The 27,252-nt window shown below is 37.4% G+C and overlaps 1 protein-coding gene across 5 annotated transcripts in view; it reads left to right on the forward strand.

Moving 5' to 3' along the window:
* The window catches only part of Ptprc (protein tyrosine phosphatase receptor type C), a 104,624-nt gene that overhangs the window by 33,157 nt on the left and 44,215 nt on the right, over positions 1-27,252 (forward strand). Inside the window, exons 3-11 of one of the 5 annotated variants that reach the window (XM_021229172.2) lie at positions 13,230-13,256; positions 15,270-15,398; positions 17,729-17,872; positions 19,280-19,408; positions 20,384-20,455; positions 21,736-21,762; positions 23,601-23,813; positions 25,044-25,178; positions 26,068-26,202. In XM_021229172.2, the coding sequence (XP_021084831.1) occupies positions 13,230-13,256; positions 15,270-15,398; positions 17,729-17,872; positions 19,280-19,408; positions 20,384-20,455; positions 21,736-21,762; positions 23,601-23,813; positions 25,044-25,178; positions 26,068-26,202 (1,011 nt within the window). The remainder of the gene's footprint in view (positions 1-13,229; positions 13,257-15,269; positions 15,399-17,728; positions 17,873-19,279; positions 19,409-20,383; positions 20,456-21,735; positions 21,763-23,600; positions 23,814-25,043; positions 25,179-26,067; positions 26,203-27,252) is intronic. The other 4 variants (XM_040737885.1, XM_021229175.2, XM_021229176.2 and 1 more) reach the window with 4 other exon arrangements.

The raw sequence follows: 27,252 nt of genomic DNA on the forward strand, positions 1-27,252 counted from the left end.
AGAGTGGAGAATTTGCTACTAAAATATTTTAACAGAAGAGATACATATCAGGACACTTTAAAGTTTGGTGGACGCTTCAGGGTGCTGAGGGAGAGCTGGGGAAAAGACAGTTAAGATAGTATGTGGGCAGGATGGGATGATGCCTGACCTAGGGTAAAAGACACACAAGGAAAAGGGAGTAGCAGACTTCAGGAGTCAAGTGTTTCCAAGTCTTTGTTCCAAACTTGAGGAAACATGTCGGTGAATGGATTTTCAGAATCCTCTACTACTGAGTGAAAGCATTATGGAGCGTTGAGAAAATCAGACCCTTTGGATTTTGGATGGCCAGGGATTGAAGTTTGGTGCTGTTGCTTACTCGATTATGAAGCTACTTTAATTAGGCCATCCATGTCTTTCTTTCATATTTAATAAACCAAGAGTATCAGCAGTCAACAAAATAGAGCAGTAATTCTAAACCTTTGAAATATTGCAACCCTTTACTACAATTTCTCATGTTGTGGTGACTCCCCCAACAATATTTTTGTTGCTACTTTATATCTGTAATTTTGCTGCTGTTAAGATCGGTGTTTTCCAATGGTCTCAGGCAACTCCTGTGAAAGTGTCATTGAACCCAAAATGATTCGACTCAAAAGTTGAGAGCTGCTGATCTGCAAGCCTATCTTCAATTAGCTTACAAACCTAGTAAATGAGAAAGTTTCTCAGCCATCAGAAATGATTTACAGGGCCGGCAATGTAAACCAGTTGACAGAGTGCTTGCCTACCGTAATAAAGTCCCCAGTTCGATCCCAGCATCCCATGAGGTTGGCATGGTAGTGAATGCCAGTAATGCCAGCACTAGAGAAGTGGAGTGAGGAGGTTATCCTTGGCTACACAGAGAGTTTGAGGGAAGCTTGGGGTATCAAACAAACAAATAGATAAAAAGAATGTCTGAGAATTGGAGGTGTGGGCCTTGGCTAAAGAGAGAATGATTTTTACAGGGTCTCCTTAGCCCAGGTTGGCCTTGGATTCTCTGTGTACTTAGCCAAGGCTGGCCTTGCATTCTCTCTTTAGCCAAGTATGAGGATGACCTTAAATTTCTGAGTCTCTTGCTTGTTTCCACTTCCTAATTACTGAGGTTACAGGCACTGCTGGGGATTCAGCTCAGGGCATTCTGGATGTTAGGCAAAGGCTAGTCTAACTGATTTACAGTCCTAGCCCTAGGTGGCAAGCTTGAAAAGGCTTCCTGGAGAAAGGATGATTCCTCTAACACTTACGAGTAGTTCTGAACCTTCCTAATGCTGTGACCCCTTAATACATAAAGATCCTCATGTTGTGGTGACCCCTAGCCATAACATTATTCTGTTACCACTTCATAACTATAATTTTGCTACTATGGTGAGTTGCAATGTAAATATATCATATTCAGGAAATCTGATATATGGCCTCCATGGGCACTGCAACCCCACAGGTTGAGAACCACTGAAATAGAGCCATCATGGGGACTATGGAAGACACTGTACCAGGTGGCAGCATTCAGTATGTTACTTATTTTAGTGTAGTCAGACAATGCTTTTCTGCTGACCAAAATACTGAAGAACTGGTCTAATACAATTTTTCTTAAGCAACTAAATAGGAAGTGTCTCATAATCCCAATGTTATTTCTGAACGTTGGGAGGCTATTTTAATACATTTCTATATCATGAAACAATGATGTAGCCAACATGTATGACTATTGGTAAAGTTCTCAACATGGAAAAGCTTTTCCACATGAAACAAATGGGCAGCAGTTAATGTGGCCATGCAGAGAAATGCCCTGGCACACATCTGTCTTTCAGGCCTTGCTCTCATGATACTATCAGGTGTGATATTAAGAAACTCACCCAGCTGAAGTGGATCAGCTCATTGAATTGCAAAGACTGCAATATTGCATTTCCTAAAGGTGGGCATCATTTTTGTACGTGATAATAGAGGATCCTTCACAAGTATGGAAAATCCTTGCCCGACTATCTTTGATAGTTTCATAATCTTGGATGGAAAGGAACAAGTTCTAATCTCAATTAGACTTTTCCTGTTGTAGTCTGTTCACTCCAAGTTTCATTATGCGGTTCCTTAGTGAAAAGTAAACGCTGACCAAAGAGAGGGTGAGTGCGTACATTTTTAAATGTTAGCTGGAATTCAATGTATTTTTTTCCATTAAAATATCTTTTGTGGGTGCCTTGCAAAGCGAAGTGCTTCTGAAATCATACCAGTCATTACACAAAGTTAGCCTCATCGTTGAAATATGATTTCACTAAAGCAAAGCCGAGCGAACCTGAAATTCAGTATTTCATAGCAGTTAAATGTATAACCAGGCAGCTTCAACATGAACTAGAGAAGTTGTGGTTTTACCCCGAGATGGAGCTGATTATGCTGGTGCTATGGCAACCGGTTGCACCATTTGGAAGCTCTTGTATGCTTAACCGCATGAGCGGCGCCTCTTCCTTTCCTCTAAAGACTCAGAATAAGAAAAACAGAAGTGTGCTCGGAGGAGAAACCACAAGAGCAGTAAAGACACTGCTGGGGGCCTTTAGCTTTTGCAAACAGCAGCCTGTTGAGAACAACACACAGAAAAGCTCTCCTGCCTGAGAGCTGCCTCTTTGCTACTCTTCCCATTATGCCTGTTCTTTAAAGATTCTGAAAGTAAGCCAAGTGTTTCTGTTCAGCATTTTCGTGATTGAGAAATAAGGAGAAATTAGTTGGACATTTATCAATCTGGGTTTTGATTACCAACAGCTTTGAGGAGGTTGGGGAACTTGGTGAAGCATTGGGGGAGATATTTGACACTATTCATGAGATGGAAACAGTTTGGTGGACTTCCCACAATGTAGTGTTCATTTTCTCTTTATTTCTTATTTTACCTAACACACCACACACACACACACAGGCGCGTGCGCACACACGCACACACACACACAAACACACACACACACACACACACACACCCTCCTGCTGTTCAGGAAGATACATGGATTATACTGTGAGAAGAGCTTCAGGCAAGCTCACCATCCTCACCATGCAGTACCACAACCTGTGTCTTACAAAGCTGCTGATGTTATGGCACAATCTTTGACAGTTGTTGTTTTGTTTTATTTTTGTTTTAAATCATAGAAATACTAATAAGTCGTCTTTAAACTTATTTTCCTGTTTTTTTTTCCCTTTGAGGATTTGGGTCAAAGGGCAGACAAGCTGCTATTCTTGCTCCAGTTTGTCTCGGGCTGCTCATTGTCTGTTCCCTTTTTTCTCCACAATGAGATTTTCCCTTTTTACTATCACCATCTGACAATTTGCATTATTATCGATTTTTTTAGTTAGCATTCAAAACAATGGGTTTCATTGGGGCATTTTTTAGACATATGCACCATTATAGTCTGTCTTTACCCCATGGTACCACCCTGGTCCCCCTTTCGTCCTCATCTCCTTCCTCCACCAATATCCTTTCCTTCTGCTTTCTTGTCTTGTATCAGCAGTTCTCAACCTGTGGGTCATGACCCTTTGAGGGTTTGAGGGTCGAATAAACTTATCACAAGGATCACCTAAGACATCAAAAAAAAAACAAAAACCACTGATATTTGCATTGCTACTTACAACAGTAACAAAATTAATTATGAAGTAGTAAGAAAATAATTGATTGGTGTGTGTGTGGGGGGTCACCACAACATGAGGAACTGTATTAAAGAGTCACAGCATTGAAGGTTGAGAACCACTAATTTATACAGTTTGCTAGTCTTTGATACTCTCTCCCTCATTCTCTTAGTCCTCTTTATTCCATCTCACTGTCCACTTTCCATTTTTATGCAGTTTATATATTACACACACATACTCTCTCTCTTGCTCTGTCTGTCTGTCTGTCTGTCTGTCTGTCTCTCTTTCACACACACACACACAATTAGATACAGCTCCATATGAGAAGAAAATATGCGACGTTTGTCTTTTCAAGGATGACTTACTTCACTGAATGTAATCTCTTTTTGGTCCATTTTCCTGAGAATGTTGTGACTGACTTTTCTTTATAGCTGAATGCAATTGCATTCTGTATATGTGTCATTTGTAGAGTGCTTTGCTGACAGTTTCGTTTTCAGTGATCCATTTCACTGAGTGTGGGAGTGCATGATTATAGCCTCAGAGCTCAGGAGGCTGTGGCAGGAATATTCGAAGTTGGAGGGTAGCTCAGGCTACATTGCTAGTTCAAAAGGAACTCCAGCTATTTCCCTAGACCTTGTCTCAAACAATACAAAACAAAATGAAACAAAACACTAATACCTTTTAACATGTCATACTCTGGATCACAGTTTGATAACACACACACGAGGTACTTCACCATTGCTAATTTCAGCATAAATTGTTAAATTCAGCACAAACACTGAATTTAATATTAAATATTTTTTTCTTGTAGCACAGTGTGGTTGAATACACCTGGGCTTTTTCTGAAATGTAAAATAGATCTGCAGTTAAGTCTTAATTTTACTACTTTAAATGTTTATCTTAAGCATATATTTATTTATGAATTTTAGCTCTATCTAAGGAAAAGGACAATGCTATCTTGTTTAGAGAATTCCTGTAATGTTATATAAGGTATAATTTAACATCATTCAGCACAGTGTTATACATCTAGTATCTGCTTATTATTATTATTCCCGGCACTGAAAAGAGTAAAACAATTTTACCACCGGTGCCAGCACATTTTCATGATTCTGTATAATTCTTTGACTGTAATCTTAATCTAGTTCAGAGGAAGCAAAGGGCTATGAAAACATGCCTACTAAAATGTTATTATATTTAAGAAATTTTTGCTGCCTGGCTTGTATTCTTTGTCAGGTACATGCTCCCGGATTTAAATTATGTAAAATGGATAGCTACATAAGACGAAAATAGACATTCTAAGTCTGAGAATAGGCCTGTCATGGGAACTGTTTTAGACAAGTGTGTGGGTGGGGAATATTGCCACCAGCGTTCTTCCTCTACTTCTCCACCCGAGTCTCCACCACAGCCTAAGAAAATAACAAGGACATGGGTCACACTGCAGCTTCCTGCATCAGCATTTCTGATTAGACCCTGTTCTGTCAACATGGTCCTCAGTCAGCTAATTAATACAAATACAGGATGACTATACCGATTGCACAGAAGCATATACACATGCACAGAAATACATAATTGATATTCTCTATTTCCAAGGTTTTGTTGTGCTCATACTCTTGGGTATCCTAGAGAATGTCAGAGGAATGATGAACAGTTTAGGGAGATGATTATGATGATGATGATGTTGATGATGACAATGATGACGATGATTTTTAAAAAGTGTTTTCTCTTTTATAAAAATAGATTCTTTTTTCATACAATATCCTGATTAAAGTTTCCCCTCACTCTTCTTCTCCCAGTTTCTCCCCATATCCTGTCCCATCGGGATCCACTCCCTTACTACTCTCATTAGAAACAAAGAGGCTTCTAAGAGATAACTCCACAACATAACAAAATAAAATATAAGATAAAACAAAACCCATCACATTGAAGATGGACAAGGCAAACCAACAGAAAGAGTCCAAGAGAAGTCACAAGAATCAGAAACACACTCAAAAGTCCCATAAAAATAAACACTAAACTGGAAGCTATAATATATGTGCAGACCTGTGCAGGCTGTTTCAGTCTCTGTGAGCTCATATGATGTGGAGGCCGTGATCTCCAGTGTGCTCCACACCCTCTGCCTCTTACTCTTTCCACCTCCTCTTCTGGATTCCCTGAGCTCTGATGGTAGGGAATTGATGGAGATGTCCCATTTTGAGCTATGGGTTCCAAGATTTCTCTTCTTAAGGTCTGGCTGTGGGTCTTGTATTCATTTCCATCTGCTGCGAGAGGCAGCTTCTCAGATGATGGCTGAATAAGGCACTAAAATTATGATGATTTTTGAGAAAGGGTCTCACTATAGCCCAAGAAGGCCTCAAATTCATAATTCTCCTGCCTTAACTCTCAATGATTTGAACATGGGCTGTTTGAAAAAATGGGCATCAAGTTCAATGATCCTGATGTTGTCATTATTATATAGGAATTGACCACCCTTGTCGTTTACCTTAAATTTTAGGTATGTGTTCTAAGACAAGAAAGTAAAAAAGAGAAACATATCCTTTTTACTTACATAGCTGCTGGATTTTTATTTATTTTATTTTCGTTCATTGATAGTCTCATGGAGTCCAGGCTTGCCTGGAGTTTTCTATGATCTAAGGATGATCTTGAGCTCCAGGTCTCCTGGCTTTATTCTTCCAGGTGTGAGGGTTTCACTGTGTGCCACTGTGCCCAGCTTTTCTAATTTTCTGTGGCTTATTTCATGAGTTAACATAATTGAAATTTATAACATGATGCATTTAGAAAAATACAGAACATTGAGAAGCACATGTTTTTTTTAAAGTTTTACCTGTGTGTTACATATGTATAATCACAAATAGATGGCGATAGTTCTCTGGGTTTGGAAGGGGGTTATACCCGATTCCTGTATTGAATAAGAGTGTATCAGAACTGAAAGTGCCTTCATTTACTAAACATTTCCTGGTTTTGTCCTCAATTGTATTTTGCCATTTGTGAATGGTATATTAATTATATTGTGTGGTTTACAAAAACATATTATAGACAGTGCCTTTTAAATCCTTTTTTATCACGTTGAATACCTGCTCTTTTCATCTCCTGCTCATTTTTCCCAGAGACAATGGAACTCTATTCTGAGGTCATGAGTTAGAGTTGGTTCTATTTTATCTGCTGCTATTTGTGTTGCTTATGTTTGTCCTGAGTTGCACTTCAGTACATCCCATCGTTTGTCTGTCTGTCTGTCTGCCAGTCTGTCTGTCTTGTATTTCTTTGATGTATGATGCATTAATGAGTGCAGCTTAAATAAATGTATGCTGAAATTCTCTGAGCCATGGTTGCAGCTTGTAAATACATAGCCCCTCATGAGATTGGATGACATCAGAAAAGCATCCACTCTCTGGGTCTTGGTGTTCTTTCCCACCAAGTGGACTCCATCTCAGCAGATGCTGGTCTTTTGCTGTCCTGTGATTATAAATTGCTGGAATTACTTTCTAGAGACAGGCAGCCACTCTTTTACTCCAAAGATGCAAGGCACAATGTTAGCAAAACCAATGTTTTAACATAAAGCTGATTAAAATAATGAGGGCTATTGTTTTTAAACACACACTTCTTCAAATTTATTATGCTATCATGTGACTGTGAGCAAGACACTTTTGGTCTTTGCTTAATTCCCTATAAAATACAGGAAAGAAATGCTGACTTGCATGACATGTTGAGATGATAAAATTAAAAACAACTGTTGGTATGGTGATGCTGGCAGTGTCTGAGTTTAACAGGATTTCAGTGATTCACTGTCAGTGTTCACTTATTAAGGAGTAGATGGAAGCAGCATAGGCTACTTCCTGTACGTCTCTGAAATCTATACATATACATGTATACATATATACATGTATATATATATATTTTACTGAAGATGGAACCTGGGGATTGTGATTTTCACATGCTAGGAAATGCTTGCTACAGAGAAATAGTCCCAGAACTCTCACCCTGTTTGTTTTTACTTAACTTTTTTTTTCTGAGACACAATCTCACCATGTTTCCCAGGCTTGTCTTGGACTCAGTCTTCAGCTTAGTCTGGCTTTGAAATTGTGACTCTTGGTATAGCCTCTAGAGTAACAGGGATTACATGCTTAAACTATCATCAGCAGTTTATGTAATCTTGTTCCTAGCTTGGTCATCATTACAGACCGAATCATATGCCTAATTTGTAGAACAGAAAAAAATTTTATTTTTATTTATGTCCATTGGTATTGTTGTGCCATGCTAAGAGGAGGAAGCATCCAAGCTGCCCTAGCTACCTCTTTGCTTTTGTGTATATCTACTGGTCCTGCTTTTGTATAGCCTTTGTAATCATGCATGGAAGTTATGCATATACACATTCCAAATCTTCAAAACAACTTCAATTTCTTTTAGACTAATACTCAGAGTAAGTATTTATTTCATCTATTCTGCTTTACTGTCCTTGCAAAGCAGGCAGGCTTACATCCACTCACAAATGGTATTCCATGGGGCTCTCATTCTTTCTTTTCTTGTTTTGGAAAGGAGATTCATGGTGGAATGGGCGGTATTTAAAGCCCAAGTACATTCTTTGAAATGTCATTTCCACTCAAATTCATTCCTACTTTTCTTAAATCTCTGATGGGGGACTTAGGGGTGTGACTTCAAGGTAACTTTGATTTGCAATCATTTAAACATTTCGAGCTGTAAAAGAAACATATTGGGAAAGGTAAATTCAGTTAACAATACACGTGTTAGAACAACTCAGCTTTGAAGATCAAGGGCACTCTTATCTCCATGCTCACGTGTTTAAAGTATCTAGTCAGTTCCACTGAGAGTTCACAACAGGATTATAATGGGGACACACTCACCAGGTGGATGATTTACAGATTTCTGGTGCTCTGGTGCCATCTACTGAAACACTACTAAAGGGAAAATGCATGAAATTGTGTAAGCAGAACACTGAAGCATTCTGTAACACATAAAAACACTGAGTAGAGTGCTGAATGTTTATCATATATACTCGGTGTGTTTATGGATTTTAAAACAAAAATTCTGAAACTCATAGATTTAGAAAAGTGATTTTTTTCTCTTTACTGTCGCCTTTGAGTACATGCATTGTTTTAATTTATACTGCTGTTTCATGCATTTTTCTTCAGCTATTTTTTTATTTCTCCGAGATTCTGTATATATATATATATACATATATATATATATATACATACATACATACAATGCTACTTCTATTAACACATTATCCTAGTTGCAGTGGTCAAAAGACACTATGCAGATGTACTGACTTTAGATGGCTTCTTTCAAGTTCCAGAGGTTAGGGCAGAGAGCGCTGTCTATCGGAGAACACATCGGAATGGTACCTGGACTCATTTGCTCTGTATGGCCCAGACAGTTAATCTGTGACCCTGTAATCAGTCAAATGATAAGGCCATGTGATAACTAAGTACCTCACAAACCCAATCATTTCAGGTCTCTCTGTGTAACAGTAAGGATCTTTGAAGGTTGTATCTACTTATCATTTTTATGGTAATCTGATAACATGAACACAGGAAATACAATAGACAATTATCTAGGTGATCTAGAAAGAATTCCAGAAACACGATAGAAACATATCAAACTGTTGTAGGATATTTAGCAGCACAGCTTCAGCTTTTATGAATATTTATGTGAAATATTTTGCCTTCTGGCCTATTTGGTATGAGCACATAGGTAGCTGTTACTATATGAAAAGGCTCTAAATGAACCATGCATGGGGATTCATGGCCATCAGATAGTGGTTTTATAACTAAGCTATTTCTGTAGGGCAACTTTATTGCATTCCTACTGTAAGAGCTGTACTGTTTTTGTTTTGTGTTTTTCTTTTGACAAGGGAATACCTGGGAATGTTCTTGCATACTTTGAATGTATGCTGCATACATAGTTTCTTAAAGTGATTAGTTTATGCTTAGGAGTATTTTTTGTTACTTAAAAAGTGTTATTTAGAGTCATTCTAAAAGACTTTTTTTTGACAGGTTAGTTGTTTTCATTCTGTTTATCATGTTGAATAAGAGTGCTACTCGTACTTACAATCTGCTTGGAAGGGTTTTGTGACCCAAGCAAATAATTCTGGTAGTTCTCAAGTACTGAAATACCTTTTAAATAAGGTTAAGGCCCCTCTCTCTCTCTCTCTCTCTCTCTCTCTCTCTCTCTCTCTCTCTCTCTCTCTCTCTCTCTCTCACTCTCTCTCTCTGTCTGTCTCTGTATGTGTGTATATGTGTTTGTGTGTGTGTGTCTGAATGTAATATTTTATAAATAAGAGGTAAGTGGTAGTATTTTACTAAGGTTTTCGAATAGAAAAGTTTAATACTGTATTGTAATAAGTGAGTATAAAAGAAAATGTGCTATTGATTTGAGAAGGCTTTATAGAGACAGTACACATCAACAGAGAAGAAATAAAAACATGGGATAGCTTTAAATATTTTCATGGATGTTAAATTTTATCACACTACAGATGAAAGGATTTGGGAGACATTGAATATTGAACCACAGCTAGATCTGAAACATAGATGTTATCCTGTGACCAAGCTTCAGAATGCAGTTAATAGCACAAGTGCTTACTGTGACTCTTTTGGCCATTTGTGTCTGTTACTGATTTTTCACTAAAATAATTTTAGTAGGAGATTAGGTTGAATTAAATGTGGTTTTTGAGACACTTCCCATGAGGGTCCCACAAGGAACAGTCTCTATTTTGAAGTATTTCCAACCAGTACACTTTGGTTCTTAAAGGCCTTTGTTCAAAACACAGGCATAGGGGCTGGGAGATAACTCAGTAATGAATGTGCTTGCCCCATAAACATAAAGACACAAGTCTGGATTACTAGCAGCCATGTTAAAAAAATTAACAAACATGCCAGGTGTAATAGCATTGACTTTTGAGCCAAGTGTTGGAAAGTCAGAGACAGCAGGCTTCTTGGAGAGCTGAATCAATGAATACGAGGTTCAGTGGGAGACCCTGAAACTGTCTCCAAAATCAAGGTGGGGAGAGACTTAAGAAAGCCCCTCATCAACTACTGGCTTCCATCTTCCCGCCACTCACGTGTTCATATGCTCACATGAACATATGCATGCACTACTCCACCATATACACAAATGAGCCTTCACACTCTGCATCCATTGTTAGATTTTTATTATGAACACATGATAAGTTGTAAGGTTATAGTCTTTTATCATACACTTTGTTTTTGTGTTGCATATAATGGCAGAGAAGCTAATAAATTAGTTCAATAAGCAGAATGGTCTCCCAAATTAATGGTGGAGTAGTACAACCTACTCTAAAATTCCTCTTTCTCCTGTGACCAAAGTCATTATTTGTTTTCTTCTTCATATTCATTGATCATGTGCTTTCTGCCATCTCCAGGAAAATATTCAACCTCTTTGTCAGGGCTTGCAATATCCGTTCATGAACTCATGCCTGAAAACTGTTACCAGATAGGTTTGGCTTCTCCTTCATGTTTACTCTATGTTCAAAGTCACCTAAGAATTTCTCTGCCAGTGATCATATAGCAGATAAGACAAATCCCACTACAATAGCTTCTCACTCTTCTCATCTTCATTATACTACACAGTTCTTGCCAACTGTTAATTATCAGTCTAAATAGGGTCCATGTATTATTTAAATTACTTTGCAGACTATTAAATGCATTTCATTTTTCAGGGTGAGGTTCACGCATTTATCATGGTTGACTCTCACTTCTAGCAGCAAACCAACAAAACAATAATTACTTCCCAAACTTAAGTGAATAAAATGGAGTGAAGTTCCAAGGAACCATATGCTGTTATTGAGAAGAAGTGTATCAAACTATCTTCAGACATTGCAAAGTTTATATATGTCTCACAAAAAGATAGGATACTGCTTGTTATGGTTTCATATGTTCAAGCCAACTTGAATATTTTAAACTTTTTGATATATTCTTTACAATGACCACAAGTTATTTATCATCTCATTTAAAATGTGGTCTATTAATGACTGACATATTAATACTTTGTTTCTTCTTATTATCTCTTTTTCAAACTACATGATTCTAAGAAGTAAATTTGGAAGAAAATTAGAATGCATCGGAGGACGGGATTGCTTCTAAGGGGAAGTAAATTTAAACAGAATAGAAAGGTGCACTCTGACTAGACTAGAAATGGGGTAATCTTTCAAATAACATCTCAATCATGGATGGACCTTAATTCTGTAACTCAGTGACATTGTAGTCATTTTTAATTGTGAAATTATTCTCTATGATATTAGCATAATGCCAAAATCACATCATGATTTGGCTCAAAAGATGTGCACATTGATAAGCAATGCACTATAGTGCGTAAGTATGGATGATAAAGAGAAAAGTAGATGACATAAAGAAGCATACATAGTTTCATCTGTCTTTTGTTTATCTGTAAATACATATGTAGAAACACTTAGACACATGTGTATGTGAAGCAAGCACACACCTCTGATAGTACTTCTGAGAGGAGAATTTCTCAGACTTATTCTACTTAAGGAAAACCTCTTGACAGGAAAATACCTTACCTATTTTTCAGTCAATCTCTTTTTCTTCCTGAATATTGCTTGCTTTTCACAGCATTGCTTTTTCTCTTAGAGAATAACCTCCTACTGTTTCTGCTATCACTTAGTAAGAAGGGTGACGAAGCCTGTCCTTTCTCTGTGGATTGGACCCGGCTCCCATCACACTCACAGGACTTTCCTGTATCACATGTGTAAGCTTGTGACAGACCCATCTGATCCATGTCATTTCCTCATTATTTCAGTGAAACCTTTTTTGAAACAATCTCTGTTCACGTCTTTCCTCTTATGGGAATTACTTCGTCATCTTTGCTGGCCTTCTCCTTGTCATTTGTATAACTCCTGCATTCTGTCGTGGATTTTTGTTTGGGGCTCTGTTTCACACCCAAAGCTACAATGTCCATCTGTGTGCTCCAGTCACATGCAGCATGAGTACTGAGGTCTCCAAGCAGGTGCTTCTGAAGGAATTCAAATAAAATCAATACCATACCAAACTCTCCTCTTTCACTTGAGTTTTCTTTCCTTTTTCATTCAATGAAAATGTTCAGTCTATCTTCAGCAACTCAGCAATGTGTAGAAACACCTACGTGACCTTTTTGCTTCACTCCTCCTTCTGTCTTCCAAATACATGCAAAATCCTTGGGGCTTCTCCCTGAGTTGGTCATGGATGCTCTTGTCTCCCACTTACTCTCCCAATGTCACTTTCTTATTTAGAGTACCACCATTCTCTTTTGTGCTTCCTGTAGTCTCTGCATTTTCCTGCCTCTAGGTTAGCTTTGCCTTGTGTTCATTTTCTGTCTTAAAAATGTTGATTCAACCTTCAAATATTCTCCTTAGACCTCCCCTTGAAAACATCACTCTGGTGACTCCAAACAGTGAGAAAAACCCTTATCCTTATTCCTTATACGTTTAGGTCAGTGTGTAGTTATCTTCAGAATAGCAAAACTATCAGAAAAAAATGGGAACTTGGTTTCATTGAAACAAAATGTGCTGAAAATAAATATGCATCTATAATGTATAATTACATGTATGCTTTAAGTCTGAAATATTCTAAAAATTTGTTTAATTTTATTTTTTTCAGGGCAAGAGACCATTTCCCCCACTAATGGTAAGAATTAATATTTAACCTTTATTATTTTATTTTTGTTACAAAATCATGTATCTAATATAAATAATTTTTTATTTATTTGGTAAAGAAACAAGTTTGAAGAAAGTTAATAATACTGCATTGTTCCTGACTTTCACATGTTCTTACAATTCTTTCAAATATAAAGTTTGGTAACTATTTGAATGTATTTTTAAATTATATGAATATTATTTATCTTAATTAAACATTAATATTACTTAAAATGAGCAATAAGTGGCATGACAAGTTTTTAATCACCTTAAAAATTCAACACTGTAAATAAGTAAAAACTCCATAAATTAACATAAGTTAAGTTTTGAAAATGGAAAAGAAACTGTGATCAGAGTATATTGTATAAAAACTTTGTTTTCAATAAAAAAGAGTTGATTTAAGGAAGTAGAAGGAATCCTAAAAATAATTTCACATTTATTTAAAGACTAATATATTTTATAGCATAATCAGATCAAGAAATTTTTTACATTTAGAATTTAATATGTCCTCTTGTAGTTAAAAATTAAATTAAGAATATTTTTTCAAGGTTAATATGCTCTTCTCCAAATTATGCTTGGAGACCTGCCTGAATTTTAGATATTTTGTATTATTGTTTATAAATTTTCCAACCATAATTTAATTAATTTTCTCTAAAAGCTTCTGTGTTTTGAGAAAAACAAATTTAAATAATGATGATGTTGCCAGTACATTAAAATTCATTAGACCCCAAATTATAGAAGAGTTGACCAGCAGGTGGTTAGAGAGAAATTGAATCCCTTACATGTTGCTGTAAATGTTTGTTTCCTGAATAATCATGTGGTTGACAATGTGTCTTATGAAGGTAAGTTAAACAATAAAATACAGCTGTTTTAATAATTTAAAAGCACATTTCAAGTGGAATAAATCTGACATGGCCTGAAATTGGACTGTTAAAGTATTTGCCATTAAATTTAAGTTTATTCTGAATGCTAAAATACTACAGAAATACTGACAAATACCACCCTTGAGCTAAAAATAAAAGCATATTTTTATGTCTAATAATAGAATTTTATAGTTTCATTGTATGGCAGAGAGGTTTCATAAAACAATTCCTGTATAGCAGGTTCTGGTTGGTTCATGCTAACCTCTTAAACGAAATTTGGCATTTTCCTTTACAAAATATTAAGTCACTTTCAGTTCCACAGATGAGACACTGTTGTAGAAGAAGGCTATGGGATAGGGTGGTCATCTACTCCCTACCCTGTTGAGAGTTTCTTTATTTCTGCACTTAATGTTATAATAAGCAGATTGGCATGAAAGTGAGTTAGAATTGTGACCCATAATGCAAAGGAAAATTGTGCATCTCAGAAAATGTATTCCCCTCTTCAACCTTTTGAAAGATGGGGTTTCAGGCATGACCCATACACCTGATCCATCTAGACTTTTCCTTTTTTCCCATTTGGATTTCTAACTTTCATAATGATTTATTCTTGCTTTATCCTTCTCCACTATTGCTTATCACCTGCAAGTGTTTTCAAATTTCCTGTAGACATCTTATTCACTGGGTTTCATTCTTCTGAATTGAGTTGCTTTGGGTAGCTACCCAACAAGTAAATGGGAAGAGAGCTAAGATGAGTTCCTTCCAAGTCAATTTCCTCATTTTTATTTAAACTCTAATTACATAATTTGTATCTATATTTGTACCAATAATTGAAATCTATAGCCATATTATGATATATGCAATGTGTAAATTGTATGGGTATGTGCATGTGTGTATATGTGGGCATATATGTGTGTACCTAAGTATACAGATATCTGTGTGTATGCACATGTATGTCTCTCTATGTGTATTTTATGTGTGTATGTATATTTATGTGTGTGTATAAGTATGTGTGCCTGTATGCCTGTGTGTGTGTGAGTTTGTGTGTGTGTACTATATATTGGGAAGTTAGTACATGCATATGAATGGGCATTTTGAGACATGATTTACATGTTTATTCTCTTTCATTACTCATAACATAACAGGACTGAACACAACAGAGAAGGCCCTTCCTCTGACTCAGAGTGACCCTTTACCTGCTCACACCACTGAATTCACACCCTCAAGCATCTCTGAAAGAGAAACTGACTCCTCAGAGAACACCTATCTTTCAGGTGATCATTCATCCCAGGTCTCCCCAGAAACTTGGATAATCTTGGTATTCTTATGATGAAAAGTTGCCACACAGACATTCCTTACCAAAATGATATTAGTGGTGCCTTTGCCCTTTAAAAACTTACTAAGGTGATCAAATTTTTAAAATTTAAGTTATGCATGCAGCCTCTAAGCATCTGATTTTCTTCAGGTAAGTAAAGTGTAGGTGCTAATAGGTTTTCTGAGTGGAAATGATGGTGACATGATGCTTTAGATAGAAAGGGGGTGAGAGAAGATCCTGTAAGTAAATCAGTGAAGGCTCTCCATTGTCCTTGCATCTTCACAGCTGCCCAGGGACTGCTCTTGTCTACTGCTGCACAGACAGGCTTGGGACACTTCTGAACTTCCTTGAAGCTGCCCCAAAGTGGGATACTGTAATTTCTTAGCTCCATTCTAAGTTCACACTATCAGAAATACTGAATATAGACAACCATTTTTAACAGCCTATTTAGAATTGAGGATTGTTTGTGAGGTACATTTTTCCAGTGATATATGCAGTATTTCAATATTTAAAAAAACAAACACAGAATTGTGACATCTAGTAGTAGAATTTAAGGTGATGCAGCTGTTTTTATAGGAAGCAACAGAGGAAGTGGGGGTTGTTTTTGCCAGGGATGCCTTTGTGGCATTCCCTCCAACCTGAATACATCAGAGAATTGGGTTCCTGTTGCGTTCAATTTTAGATTTGCCAGCCTAGTCAGGACATCATCTGCTAACATGAAGTTGTGCACACATTGCTGGACTCACATTCTTAATGTAGTTTTCTTAGGCAAACAGGTTTCCAAACATATTCTATAAGACACCAAGTGAGTCTACTGCTTAACAGTACCTTTGACCTTGGCCTAAGAAAGTTACAAGCGTACGCATCACCAACACAGACATTTCAGTGTTTTAAGTATAATGATAGTGGTTGTTAGTAAGGAAGCAGTTAATCCAGCTAGCAAACTCAGATCTTCATAGCTCATTTTTATCCATGCCACGAGCAATGGAATCCCTCAGAACCTGAGTACACTTCAGAACAGATTTGTTTAATGCTTATATAGGTGTAAGGACAAAGGTCACTGGTATTGGGGAGACATACCTTTTCATTTTTAAGCACATTGCATATACACAACACACACACATATACCATCTCTCTTCATTCACATATTTGATTTGAGTATATTAAAACAACAGAGTTTCAGCTAGCCCGTTTCAGGAAAAGGCTTAAGGGGGAATTGACTGGGATTAAGGAAGAATAATATCCAACATTTCTTGGCACAATTTGATGAAGAGATTTACTTGGAAAATTTCTTATTCTCTCAAATAAAAGAGCATATTTCTTTTCTAGAATAGTATTGCTCTCTAGTGAGATTCCAGTAGTGTACTGAGGAAAGTTTATGATTTATTTTTTAATTGATCAGTAATTTTGAATATAATTAAAGTTTTCTTAGTTGCTGATATACTTAGGGAAAATCTTTTCATTCATTTTTCTAATGGTGTACACTATTCAAAATTGCCCTGTTTTGAAAATTCTTACAAGAAGTAGTCACCTGATCACATCACATTAAAGTATGGAATACTATTTTATAAAACAGTGTATGAACTTTTTAAAATAAGTATAGGATGGTGTTTGTATATATGTATGCACACTCACCAAAACTGGCTATGTATTACACAGTGAGAATTTACCCTCTCAAATCTTGTGTTTTAAATAAACCATGTTGCTCATTATTTTAAATGTTCTTGACGTTTGGTTCTGTGTGAGCCTGTGTGTAAGCATGCATGCATGACTATCTCCATAAGTTTTCCAATGCTGGATGTTATCAATCTGTTAAAACTTCCAGGAGGGCAATTTAAAGTGCTTCCTGTTGATTTTAATGTCTTCAAATTTCACAGTGATAAGCATCTTTTCATATATATTTTGGCTGTTGTTGGTATTTGTGCATTCTCCTGTTTCTCCTTCATGATTTTGTAAGCAACACTTTAGAATGTGTTAGAATTTTAGACTTTCCTGCTATTCTGTCTATAACGGCAGGTTTTCCCCAAGTGTCAGTCTGTAGAGTTGTTGGTGAATCCAATAAGCTTTCAGGGATCAGGAAGCCAATGAACTAAGCTGGACAGGTGCATCCTCTTGGGGAGGCATCTGTAAACAAGACCTCAGGGGCCACCTCCTGCCCCGGAAACTTCAAGATCTCAATAAATCGGATCACATTGCACTGTGGCAGCTTTGCTCCATGTACTTGTCTTAGAGTATGAATTACCAGGGGGCAGCAGAGATAGACTTAACCATCTCACTTTCTAACTTCAGGTTTTTCATCCACGCCGCTGCCTCACCATTTCCCGCAACCAGACCCTCAGACGCCCTCTGCCAAAGGAGCTGACACCCAGACACTCAGCACCCAGGCTGAACTCACAACACTCATGCCTGCTCCTGGCAGGCCTGACCCACCAGGTTTGCATGCCCTTTAGACATGCACAAATAAGAAGCATACAGTACTGATAGTCGCCTCTCTTTAAGAATGGTGGAAGGCTAGTAGGCAGAATCGGTTGCTTTTGAGATCTCACAGGTGGCCAGTTTGTGCTTAACTGAAATCTTAAAAGGCTGCGTGCATAGCCCTTCCTTCTCTTCTATTGTTGTGGATCTTTCCATTGTTTTTGAAATAGTGAATGGATGCTCCCTGTATTCATTCTGCTCCACGGTTTACTTACAGCTGGGAGTTTAGTGTCTTTTGAAGAGTGGGCCAAGAACCAACTCAATTGGCAAGGAAATTCACTTCCATTTCTCAAACTATGTGTATGACCACGTATGGATTGAATCCATCAGCAACTGGGAGATGGTTGGCATATTCTCAGAAAAGCGATTTAAATAACAGCTATGGGCCACTGATGAAACAGAGCACCATTAATGGAAATACGCACATGCTGACCTCACATGTGAGGCTAAGTTCACATCATTGAACCTGGGGATCTTCACAGTAAAATCAGCAAACGAGATCCACAATAGGAGCGAGCTCATATTTCTTTTGTTTTCTCCATGGCAGCTAGCATAGTGTTAGTCATATCATGGGTAATTGCCTGTTCCTGAGTTCTGGCTCTAATGTATGGGGGAAGCATGTATCAGGCATGAAATACTCTGAATCCTGACAGTGAAATTCTAAGCAGGACACACAGCTCTTTTAGCTACATCACTCGGCACTGCCAACAATTGGGAAATAAGGGGATTATGTCAGCATAATGGGCAGTGTGTTGATATAAAGCCAGGTTGATGTCTTCCTGGCATGGGAGCCTTCTTAGTAAATGTCATATTGTAACCAGCACCGGTACACAGGGCTTCCCTCTATAGAATGGCGCAGCAACCTAAAACTCTACGCAAGTACCAGGCTACACTTCTTCCTGGGAAACCTTAAGGATGCAACACTTTGTATTCAGACTTGTGCTTACTCTATATGGCCTTAGCGTATCCAAGACAGCATCCTTCCCGTCTCTTTGAAATGCTTTTAATACCAACTAAGGCAACACTTGACTGGGAGATTGGACCTCCTTTGGCTATCAAAACTGTTTTCCAAGGCACCAAATGCCTTTTGTTTGTTTGGTTTTTTTTTCTATCAGCTGGTACCTGAGTTGTACAGGTTTCTATATGTCTGCCTCTGAATTCATGTTTCTGCAAGTTCTCATGTTGACAGCATAGTCTATGGAATTATGACTATGGGATGGCTTAGGGTAATAGTTAGGGTTTGGCGATATATTGCACTGCAGTGGGTGTAGCAGATAGCTCATTGCTCTGCCTTAGTTCTGTAAACATATCCTTGTCAGCATGTGACATGATGGAGTGACCGTGTGGTGACCCTTCTGATTACAGGTGTGCCAGGGGAGATGACTACAATGGGGACATTTCCTGCAGACACAGCCCTTCCTACAGACACCCTCTACCTTGCACGCAACAGCTCTGCTGTCTCACCTACACACACCTCCAACATCAGCACCACAGGTATCGCCTCAGGTGTGACCATTATGTGGCATATGGCTTAGGCTGTGGAGGCTCTAAATTTGAATGTAGATCTTATTTTATCCCAGATACTATTTTCAGATTTTCCATCTTTTTTATCATCTTGGTAAGCAATTATGCAAAAGAAACTTATGAGGAAGCTTTTGGGGATAAATGCAGTTTTACTATTATTATTGCAAAGTTCATCACGAAAGAGGATAATATATAGTAATGGCCTGTAGCTCTGGGACTAAATCCAACTGCCTCAATTTTCTAAATAATCTAGGACAAGTAACTCAGTTTCTTTTCATAAACTCATTTCATAAAACTGATTTGAAGATATCCCTGGCATACAAATGGACTTCAGGTGCCCATCCCACAATGAGGGATGTTCTCCCAGCCTGGACTCTTGGGGGAGGGCCTAAGCCCTTCCCTGAATGAAATGGGTGGCTCTGGAAATCCCCCATGGAGGGCCTCACCCTCCCTGGGGAACAGAGTGGGGACTGGGTGGAGGGGTGGGGGCCTGTTGGGAGAGGAGGGGGAGAAGGGAAGGGAAAGGGAATTGGGATTGACATGTGAAGCAAGCTTGTTTCTAATTTAAAGAAAAAAAGAAAAAAACTGACTTGAAGATTATACATGCAGCAGGTTTAGTATAATGAATGTAAGAAAAGCAAGCATTGGTCTAATTAGTATCTAAATAAATAAGAAGAGCTGTAATTCAACAGAAAATGCTGGTTTGAGGAAAATTATTTTTTAGGTAAGAATTATACTAAGGAGTGAATAACGTGCCCTTCAAGTTGTGATATAAAATTTGCAATTATTTAAAATGTGTGTTATCTGAACCAGTTTGTACATAAGTCTTTGGTTCACTTTGTTACTTTGGAAAATATCAATTCAAACGAGGGAAGAATCACTTAGCAAATTAGCTTCAAGATAATAAGCTCATTAACTTTTATCTTTTTGTTTGTTTCCTTACAGGTGACAATCTTATATCCACTTCATCAACCATTCTGGACCTTGCAAGCAATGTCCCTGCAAACATAACATCAGGTGACAACCTCACCCCAGTTATGCAGGCACACTTCTGCCACTTCTGGGCATGCTCTCACAGACTTCCTGGCTTTCTCTACTTCAGGCTGTCTTCTTTGGGGAATCTCAAGTTATAATCATAGTGGTCACAGAACAGAATCTAGACACTGCTGCAGCACAGGATATAGCATCACTCTCATGCCTACCAAGAGTTGAAGGCCCACATAAGCAATAGCTCTTCTGTTAGAACGTACATCTTTGAAGAGCAGATATAGTGTATAATGGGTAATTTAATCAAAGCCTCTACCCTTTCCATTGAGCAGAGGTAGGGGACTGATGCCAGTTTCAGTCAGATACTGAAGGGCATGAAGATAAAGGTGAGGCACCTCCTGGAAGATCTGTGGCAATGACATTGTTTAGGGTCAGGAAGCCAGTGCTGGCAAGCCCACCCTTCTACCCAGGTTCTTCCAACTTTGAGAAGATTAGCAGAAATCCTTTTGCTTCCACGGAGTCAGACTCCCACCTTTTTTAGTTAAATCAGTGGTTCTCATTCTAGGGATTAAATAACCCTTTCACAAGAGTCACCTAAGACTATCAGAAATATGAGTTATTTACATTATAATTCATAACTGTAGAAAAATTATAGTTATTAAGTAGCAATGAAAATAATAGTATGGTTTGAGGTCACTACAACATGAGGAGCAGAATATTAAAGGGTCACAGCATTAGGAAGGTTGAGAACTACTGGGTTAAATGCATATATTAATACAAGATAATTGTTGTGAAGGCAATCAGCTACCCTAGATCTTGTGTGTGTGGAGCATATAGAGGTTAAACCTGGAAGCAAAGCAGTCTTTGTCTATTAACATCATCTGATTTACAAACAAAAACAGAAACAAAACCAAAACACAGCATCACTTTATAGAAGGTGTAGTTAAAGAAAATGTAGTTTGAGACCAACAAAGTGAATGAAGACTTTTAAAGTATTCTGGCAATTTTTAGACTTCGTCCTGTCACAATGCTGACATCAGATCTGTACTCAAAAGTCTACTTATTGCAACAGCCAAAGTGGTTTTTATTGTATATCTTAATGAAGACAATTTGTAGTTATCTCAGTTTAAAACATTTGTATGTTTGAAGTGAGAATAAGACATTAAGCAAACTACATTATGTGTTAAGTTTAAGCAGGCAGACTTTCCATAAATTGGAAAGTCTATGAGGCAGATTGTCTAAGATGAACACAGCAGACCGAGTCTAAAATAATGTGTCAATGATATCTTTTTTTAAAATCTCTATTACAGTTACTATTCAACCCAAGCCATCATGTGGTAAGTTTGCTGACCCAAAGGCAGCCTCTGTCACTTGGGAACAGCATTTCAATAATTTCTTTCTTCCAAGCTTTCAAATTTCATGCACTGTTTCTATTTCTCATGGCCAACTCTATGTCTTAAGATTCACTATCTTTCATTGTCTTCCTCCCCTCGTGGTGGAAGTCAAGTCCTTCTTCATGACCAGTGTTACCCTTCTATATTATTTTGAATCTCAGCACTACAGTCATGTCCCCATTCATCCAGAGTCAAGGTCAATCTCCATTGGTTTGTTTCCTTAAAATGATGTCTCAAGTTCAAGTTCCCTTCCTTTCGCTCTGTGTCACCACCTCCTCATTTCCACTCTTGTCTGGAATCAGATGGAACTGCTGCTATTTATTCCTGATTGAGTATCTTCTGATTTTCTTCCTCTGCATTCAGAGTCCTTCCATAACCCTCCCTTTTGGTGCCTGCATTTGTTTTCTGACACCTTGCTCATACTTGGAAACTCAGTCTAAATCATCTGGAGTTCTTCCTGCCATCCAATTTGAATAGATCTCTCTCTCCTCACTGTCTCTGTCTGTCTCTGTCTCTGTCTCTCTTTCTCTGCTCTTGTATTATTTTCTGTCTAATCTTATTTTATGTCCTTTCTTAGATCTTGTAATTCACAGATGTGTCCATCTCGGTTAATATTTACCCGTTTAAAAGTCAATTTCATCTGATTTGTCCTTGTATTCCAACTATTTTAAGACAAGGGACATATAGTTTTGTAAATTAAGAACAAGTAAATGGAGCCTGTGAAGATTAGGGTAAAGTGCTTGCCACACAACCAGGAGAACATGAGTTCTGATCCCCAATATCCATGTAAAAAGGTGAGCTTGGTAGCAGGTTCATCCTACTGCCGGGGTAAAGGTAAGAGGATCCTTGGAGCTACTGACATGATAATGTTGACCAATCAGATAAAGACCATGTCTCATAAAATTAGATCAAGAGAAATAGGGGAAGATGCCTGATGCCAATCTGTGGTCTCCATACTCATGCACACATGTGTATGTGCACTTCACATACATGCACAGATGAATTCATAGACATATACACATACACAAACACAGAGAAAACATTTAAAATGGGTATGTAAATTAACACTTCTTTAAAAGAAATTTTTACTAGTTAATAGAAATTGTTGACACTAACCAATAGGATTTATGAAGGGCTTATTGTCATGCATAATAACATTATATATGTAATGCATTGAATGAGAATTTACAATCTCTAAATAATTGATTATGGGAGAATTAAATGATTTATAAAGGCATTTTAAAAAACAAGTATAGTTATAAAGCAAGAATTACTTTTTTCATATGAGTTCACTACCAGATAAACTCATCTGTCAGTTAATTCAGTAAGTAATTATTGAATGCTTGCAAATAAACAGACAGATATATTATCATGAGCTGATGCTGATGATAAAAATAGACTAGTTTTGGCTCTCATGGACTTTACAGTTTTTCAGGCAAAACAGATGTCAAACCAATAATCATCTGAGCATAAATTGGGATTCTTCAAAAGAAAGGGAAATTATAAAATAATGATATAGGGGCACATGATATGTTTCTTATATTTTACACATTTCTGGGGATATTGTGTCATAACCTGTAATCTGATTTGGCAATATTTTGGTGTCTTATCTGCTGCTTTTAATTGCTGTTTGCTAATTGTTCTTTTACTTATATTTGGTGCATAGTTAATAAATTGACTCTTTTGTAAATACTTTTCTGTAAAAAAGCATATGTTAAGACATCCAATGCGGTCTCACTCATTCTGAGTAGTGATAATAATAATTTTCTTTTTTTCTCCAGATGAAAAATTTGGGAGCATTATTGTACGTTACAACTATAGCAGTAGTAAGAAGTCTTTTGAGGCAAAGCTAGAAGGTGACAAAAACCCTCAATGTGAAGCTGTGGATTGTGAAAACCTTAAAAATCTACAAGAATTCTGCTCACAGAGAAATTTCACTGTGTCTAATGGCTCATGTATTCCAGATAAAATTATAGAATTAGATGTACCACCAGGTAAATGCCAATTTCTTTCTATTTGTGTCTTTAGAACAACAGTAGATTTCATGTGTGTGTTATGGTATTCCTAGGGGCTAATGTGGTTAGAGAAAAGAACCTAGAGAAAGCAAGTCAACATTGATAAGAACGAGTTCCCTGCTGAGACCCATGGAGAGCATAAAGAAATACACTTACTACTTAGGGCTATCAACTGCCTATCTTTCGGTCTAGGAAAAGAAAGGTTCCTAGCTGGGCAGTGGTGGTGCACACCTTTAATCCCAGCACTAGGGAAGCAGAGGCAGGCAGATCTGAGTTCAAGGCCAGTCTAGTTTACAGAGAAGTTCCAGGACAGCCAGAGCTATACCGAGAAACCATATCTCAAACAAAAAAACAGAAAACAAAATAGCAACAACAGTAAAGAGGTTCCTATGGATTAAGAACAGTCTATTTTGTGAAATAATTATACGTGAGATTTCTGGTTCATCTTTTTGAATTCAAAATGTTCTTTTTGTCCTCCCCCCCCCAGAATTTTCTTATGTATATTAGGGAAAAGGACAAACCTAAACATATAAGGTTTTTGAAGAAACTAAAGGGAGAGTTCTAGTTATGTTAATAACAAGGTTGTAATCCCAGCATGTGGAAGGCCAACTGAAGAGTATTTCTCAGTGTTCAAAGGCAGCCTGGTCTACATAGTGAGTTGCAAGCTAGCCTGAGCTACAAAGCAAGATGAGACTCTATCTCCAAAACCTGAAACACATCAACAAACAAGCATCAAAACTCCAAAGATTTTTTGATCAAATGGAAAAAAGATCAGCTATTTTATCTAATTGCTTCTTGAGTTTCAATTATAAAAGTGGTGTGGATTCTATTGAAAAGAAACACACATTTGTATTAAAATATGTGGTATGTGAATAATATGTTGTCTTCCCTAATGAGTGATGAATGTCTGAGGTGGTAGATGACTGTCTGCAATTGATGACTACATATTATATAGATATATGCAAACATCCTATTGTATACAAATTTGTAGAATTATGTGTCAACTGAAACAAAGAAAAAGAGAAATCTTAAGATTGTGAATTAAATAACCAAGAAGTAGAAAGCCCTGGGAGTTAGTAGACTTCTCTCAATGTAAGCTCATGCTTTCAAACCTGGGATTCATGGCATGATTTCAGTCTTTAGTTGAGAAGTGACACACCTTCATGCCAGGAACTGTAACTTAAGGACATTCCAATGTTTTCTTAACAGATCCTGAGAATTTTCAACTGCATAAATGCACAAAACCAATAGAAGCTAATACTACAATTTGTTTGGAGTGGGATTTTGACAACAGATTTGGCTGTGATACAAGAAAAATTTCATACAGAATTCGCTGTGATAAAGGTAAGATACTGAGTAGAGAAATTCTTTCATCAGAAGTTATTCCAGAAATGGCTTAAATGTTCTTTCTCAGTGGTCTGTGGTAAATTAGAATATAATAACTCCAATATCTACCACTGAAACAAATTCACAAAACAGAAAAATGAAAACAACAAAAAACTATGGATGGTAACTATTGAAAAAATCAAAATTAACTGAAAGAATTTTCTTGATTACTGTTATATACCATGCATCATTGAAAAGATGATGAGAAGAGGAAATTATAAAAGAATGATGGTATCCATATTCTGTACATAGGAAACATGATATATAGATCCAGAGGCTACTTTCTCAGATTTCCATAAATGAAAATCTTTACAGATTCAAGAATATGCACATAAAAAGGAAGCAAGTGCTTCTAGGAATGAGCTTGGGTTTCTGCTGAAATAACATTTCTTTTAAAATATATTTGAATTCAATGAGATAGACTCTTTTCCTTCTTTGCATCAAGCCACTTGCCAGGACTCACTTGGCAATACGGACAGATGTGTACGTACCTCTGTGCATACACACAGAGGCAGGGGAGGAGAGTATGACCTGACTGTCATTATCATGCTTATGGGAAAATGCTGCGCTATGCTGCAGTGTGTCCAAAGTTGGAACATATACCTAATGAGCTATCAATTTTTAAAAAATTAGAAAAATCTGCTTAAGTAAAGACTAAATAGGGCATAATCATGTTTTTTCAACAAAGTTAAGTGTAGCATTGCTGTATGCAGTATCGTGGGCTTGTTATTCCACCATTTGCAGAGGTTTCATGCCAACAATAAGTCTGAAACACATGGCATCAGAAAAGAAGTCCACATGCTATGCATCATTTCATATACTCACGTGCAATACTTATTTCTTGCAGGTGATCCAACAGATTCTAAGAAAATAGAGCTAACTGGTCTGACACCCCAAATGGCTTACCAATGTGTTGGAGAAATCCTCTATAACAGCAACACATTTTTCAGAAAAGAAACATCTGTGACGACGGATTTGGGGAGTGAGTACATTGCTTACGTTTATAAAATAAATACAATTTCTGCTTCTTCTTTGGTCTTACATTATAGGGGGAATTACAGAAAATAATGTTATAGAGTCACAGAAAGCATATCAGAGAAGAAAACATTTTAAATGAATTTTTAGGTGAATTTAAAAGTAAATTATACAAACCTAAAGTTGTTCTTTTCCTGCTGTCCAAATTGGTATGTGGAAAGATTGCTGGAAACAGTTGAAATGGTTTACCTGGATAATTCCCACTTTCTACATTTCCTCTTCCATTCCTTTTATAACATTATTCATTCTGTATTCTTATATCACTCACCCTAATCATGTCCTGCTTCTGACCAAAGAGTAAAGTAAGCAAATCAACCAGTATAACTCAGGCAAATCTAAGTTGTGAATATAAAACAGGAACTGTGGCTATCAGTTTTTCTGGCAATAGAATTACTAACAAGATAAAGCTTAATAAATGGAAAGAGTTCTAGAAATTAACAGCATTTGGGAAGACAGAGGTGAAAAATTCCAATTAAATTTAAATCTGGCTGGTAAATGTTAATTTTGAAAATGGTGATTAATGAATAATAACTACGAAGAAGACAAAAGGTGTCATTGTTAACAAACTGCAAAGATATTTCTAGAATAAAGATTTTTTTATGTCAGTGGAGGGAAAGGAGAAGAGAAGCAGTAGAAAAGGGAGGGAGGGAGGGAGGGAGGGAGGGAGGGAGGGAGGGAGGGAGGGAGGGAGAGAGGGAGGGAGGGAGGGAGGGAGGGAGGGAGGGAGGGAGGGAGGGAGGGAGGGAGGGAGGGAGGGAGGGAGGGAGGGAGGGAGGGAGAAATAGAAACTAAAAGCTAGGTGTCATGGTAGATACACATACCATCTCAGATGCTTGGTAGGTTGATCAAAAGTTGATAGTTTGCCTGGGTAACTTAGTGAGACCTACATAGTGTGTGAAGGCCAGAACAATGAAAACAACCCACTCCACAAAATACATTATGATTTTCTGGTCTTGTACTAGCATGACTAATTTGCTTCCTAGCTGAGGACAAAGGG

Source organism: Mesocricetus auratus, unplaced genomic scaffold (genome assembly GCF_017639785.1).
Source record: "Mesocricetus auratus isolate SY011 unplaced genomic scaffold, BCM_Maur_2.0 Super-Scaffold_100676, whole genome shotgun sequence".
Taxonomy (NCBI): Eukaryota; Metazoa; Chordata; class Mammalia; order Rodentia; family Cricetidae; genus Mesocricetus; species Mesocricetus auratus.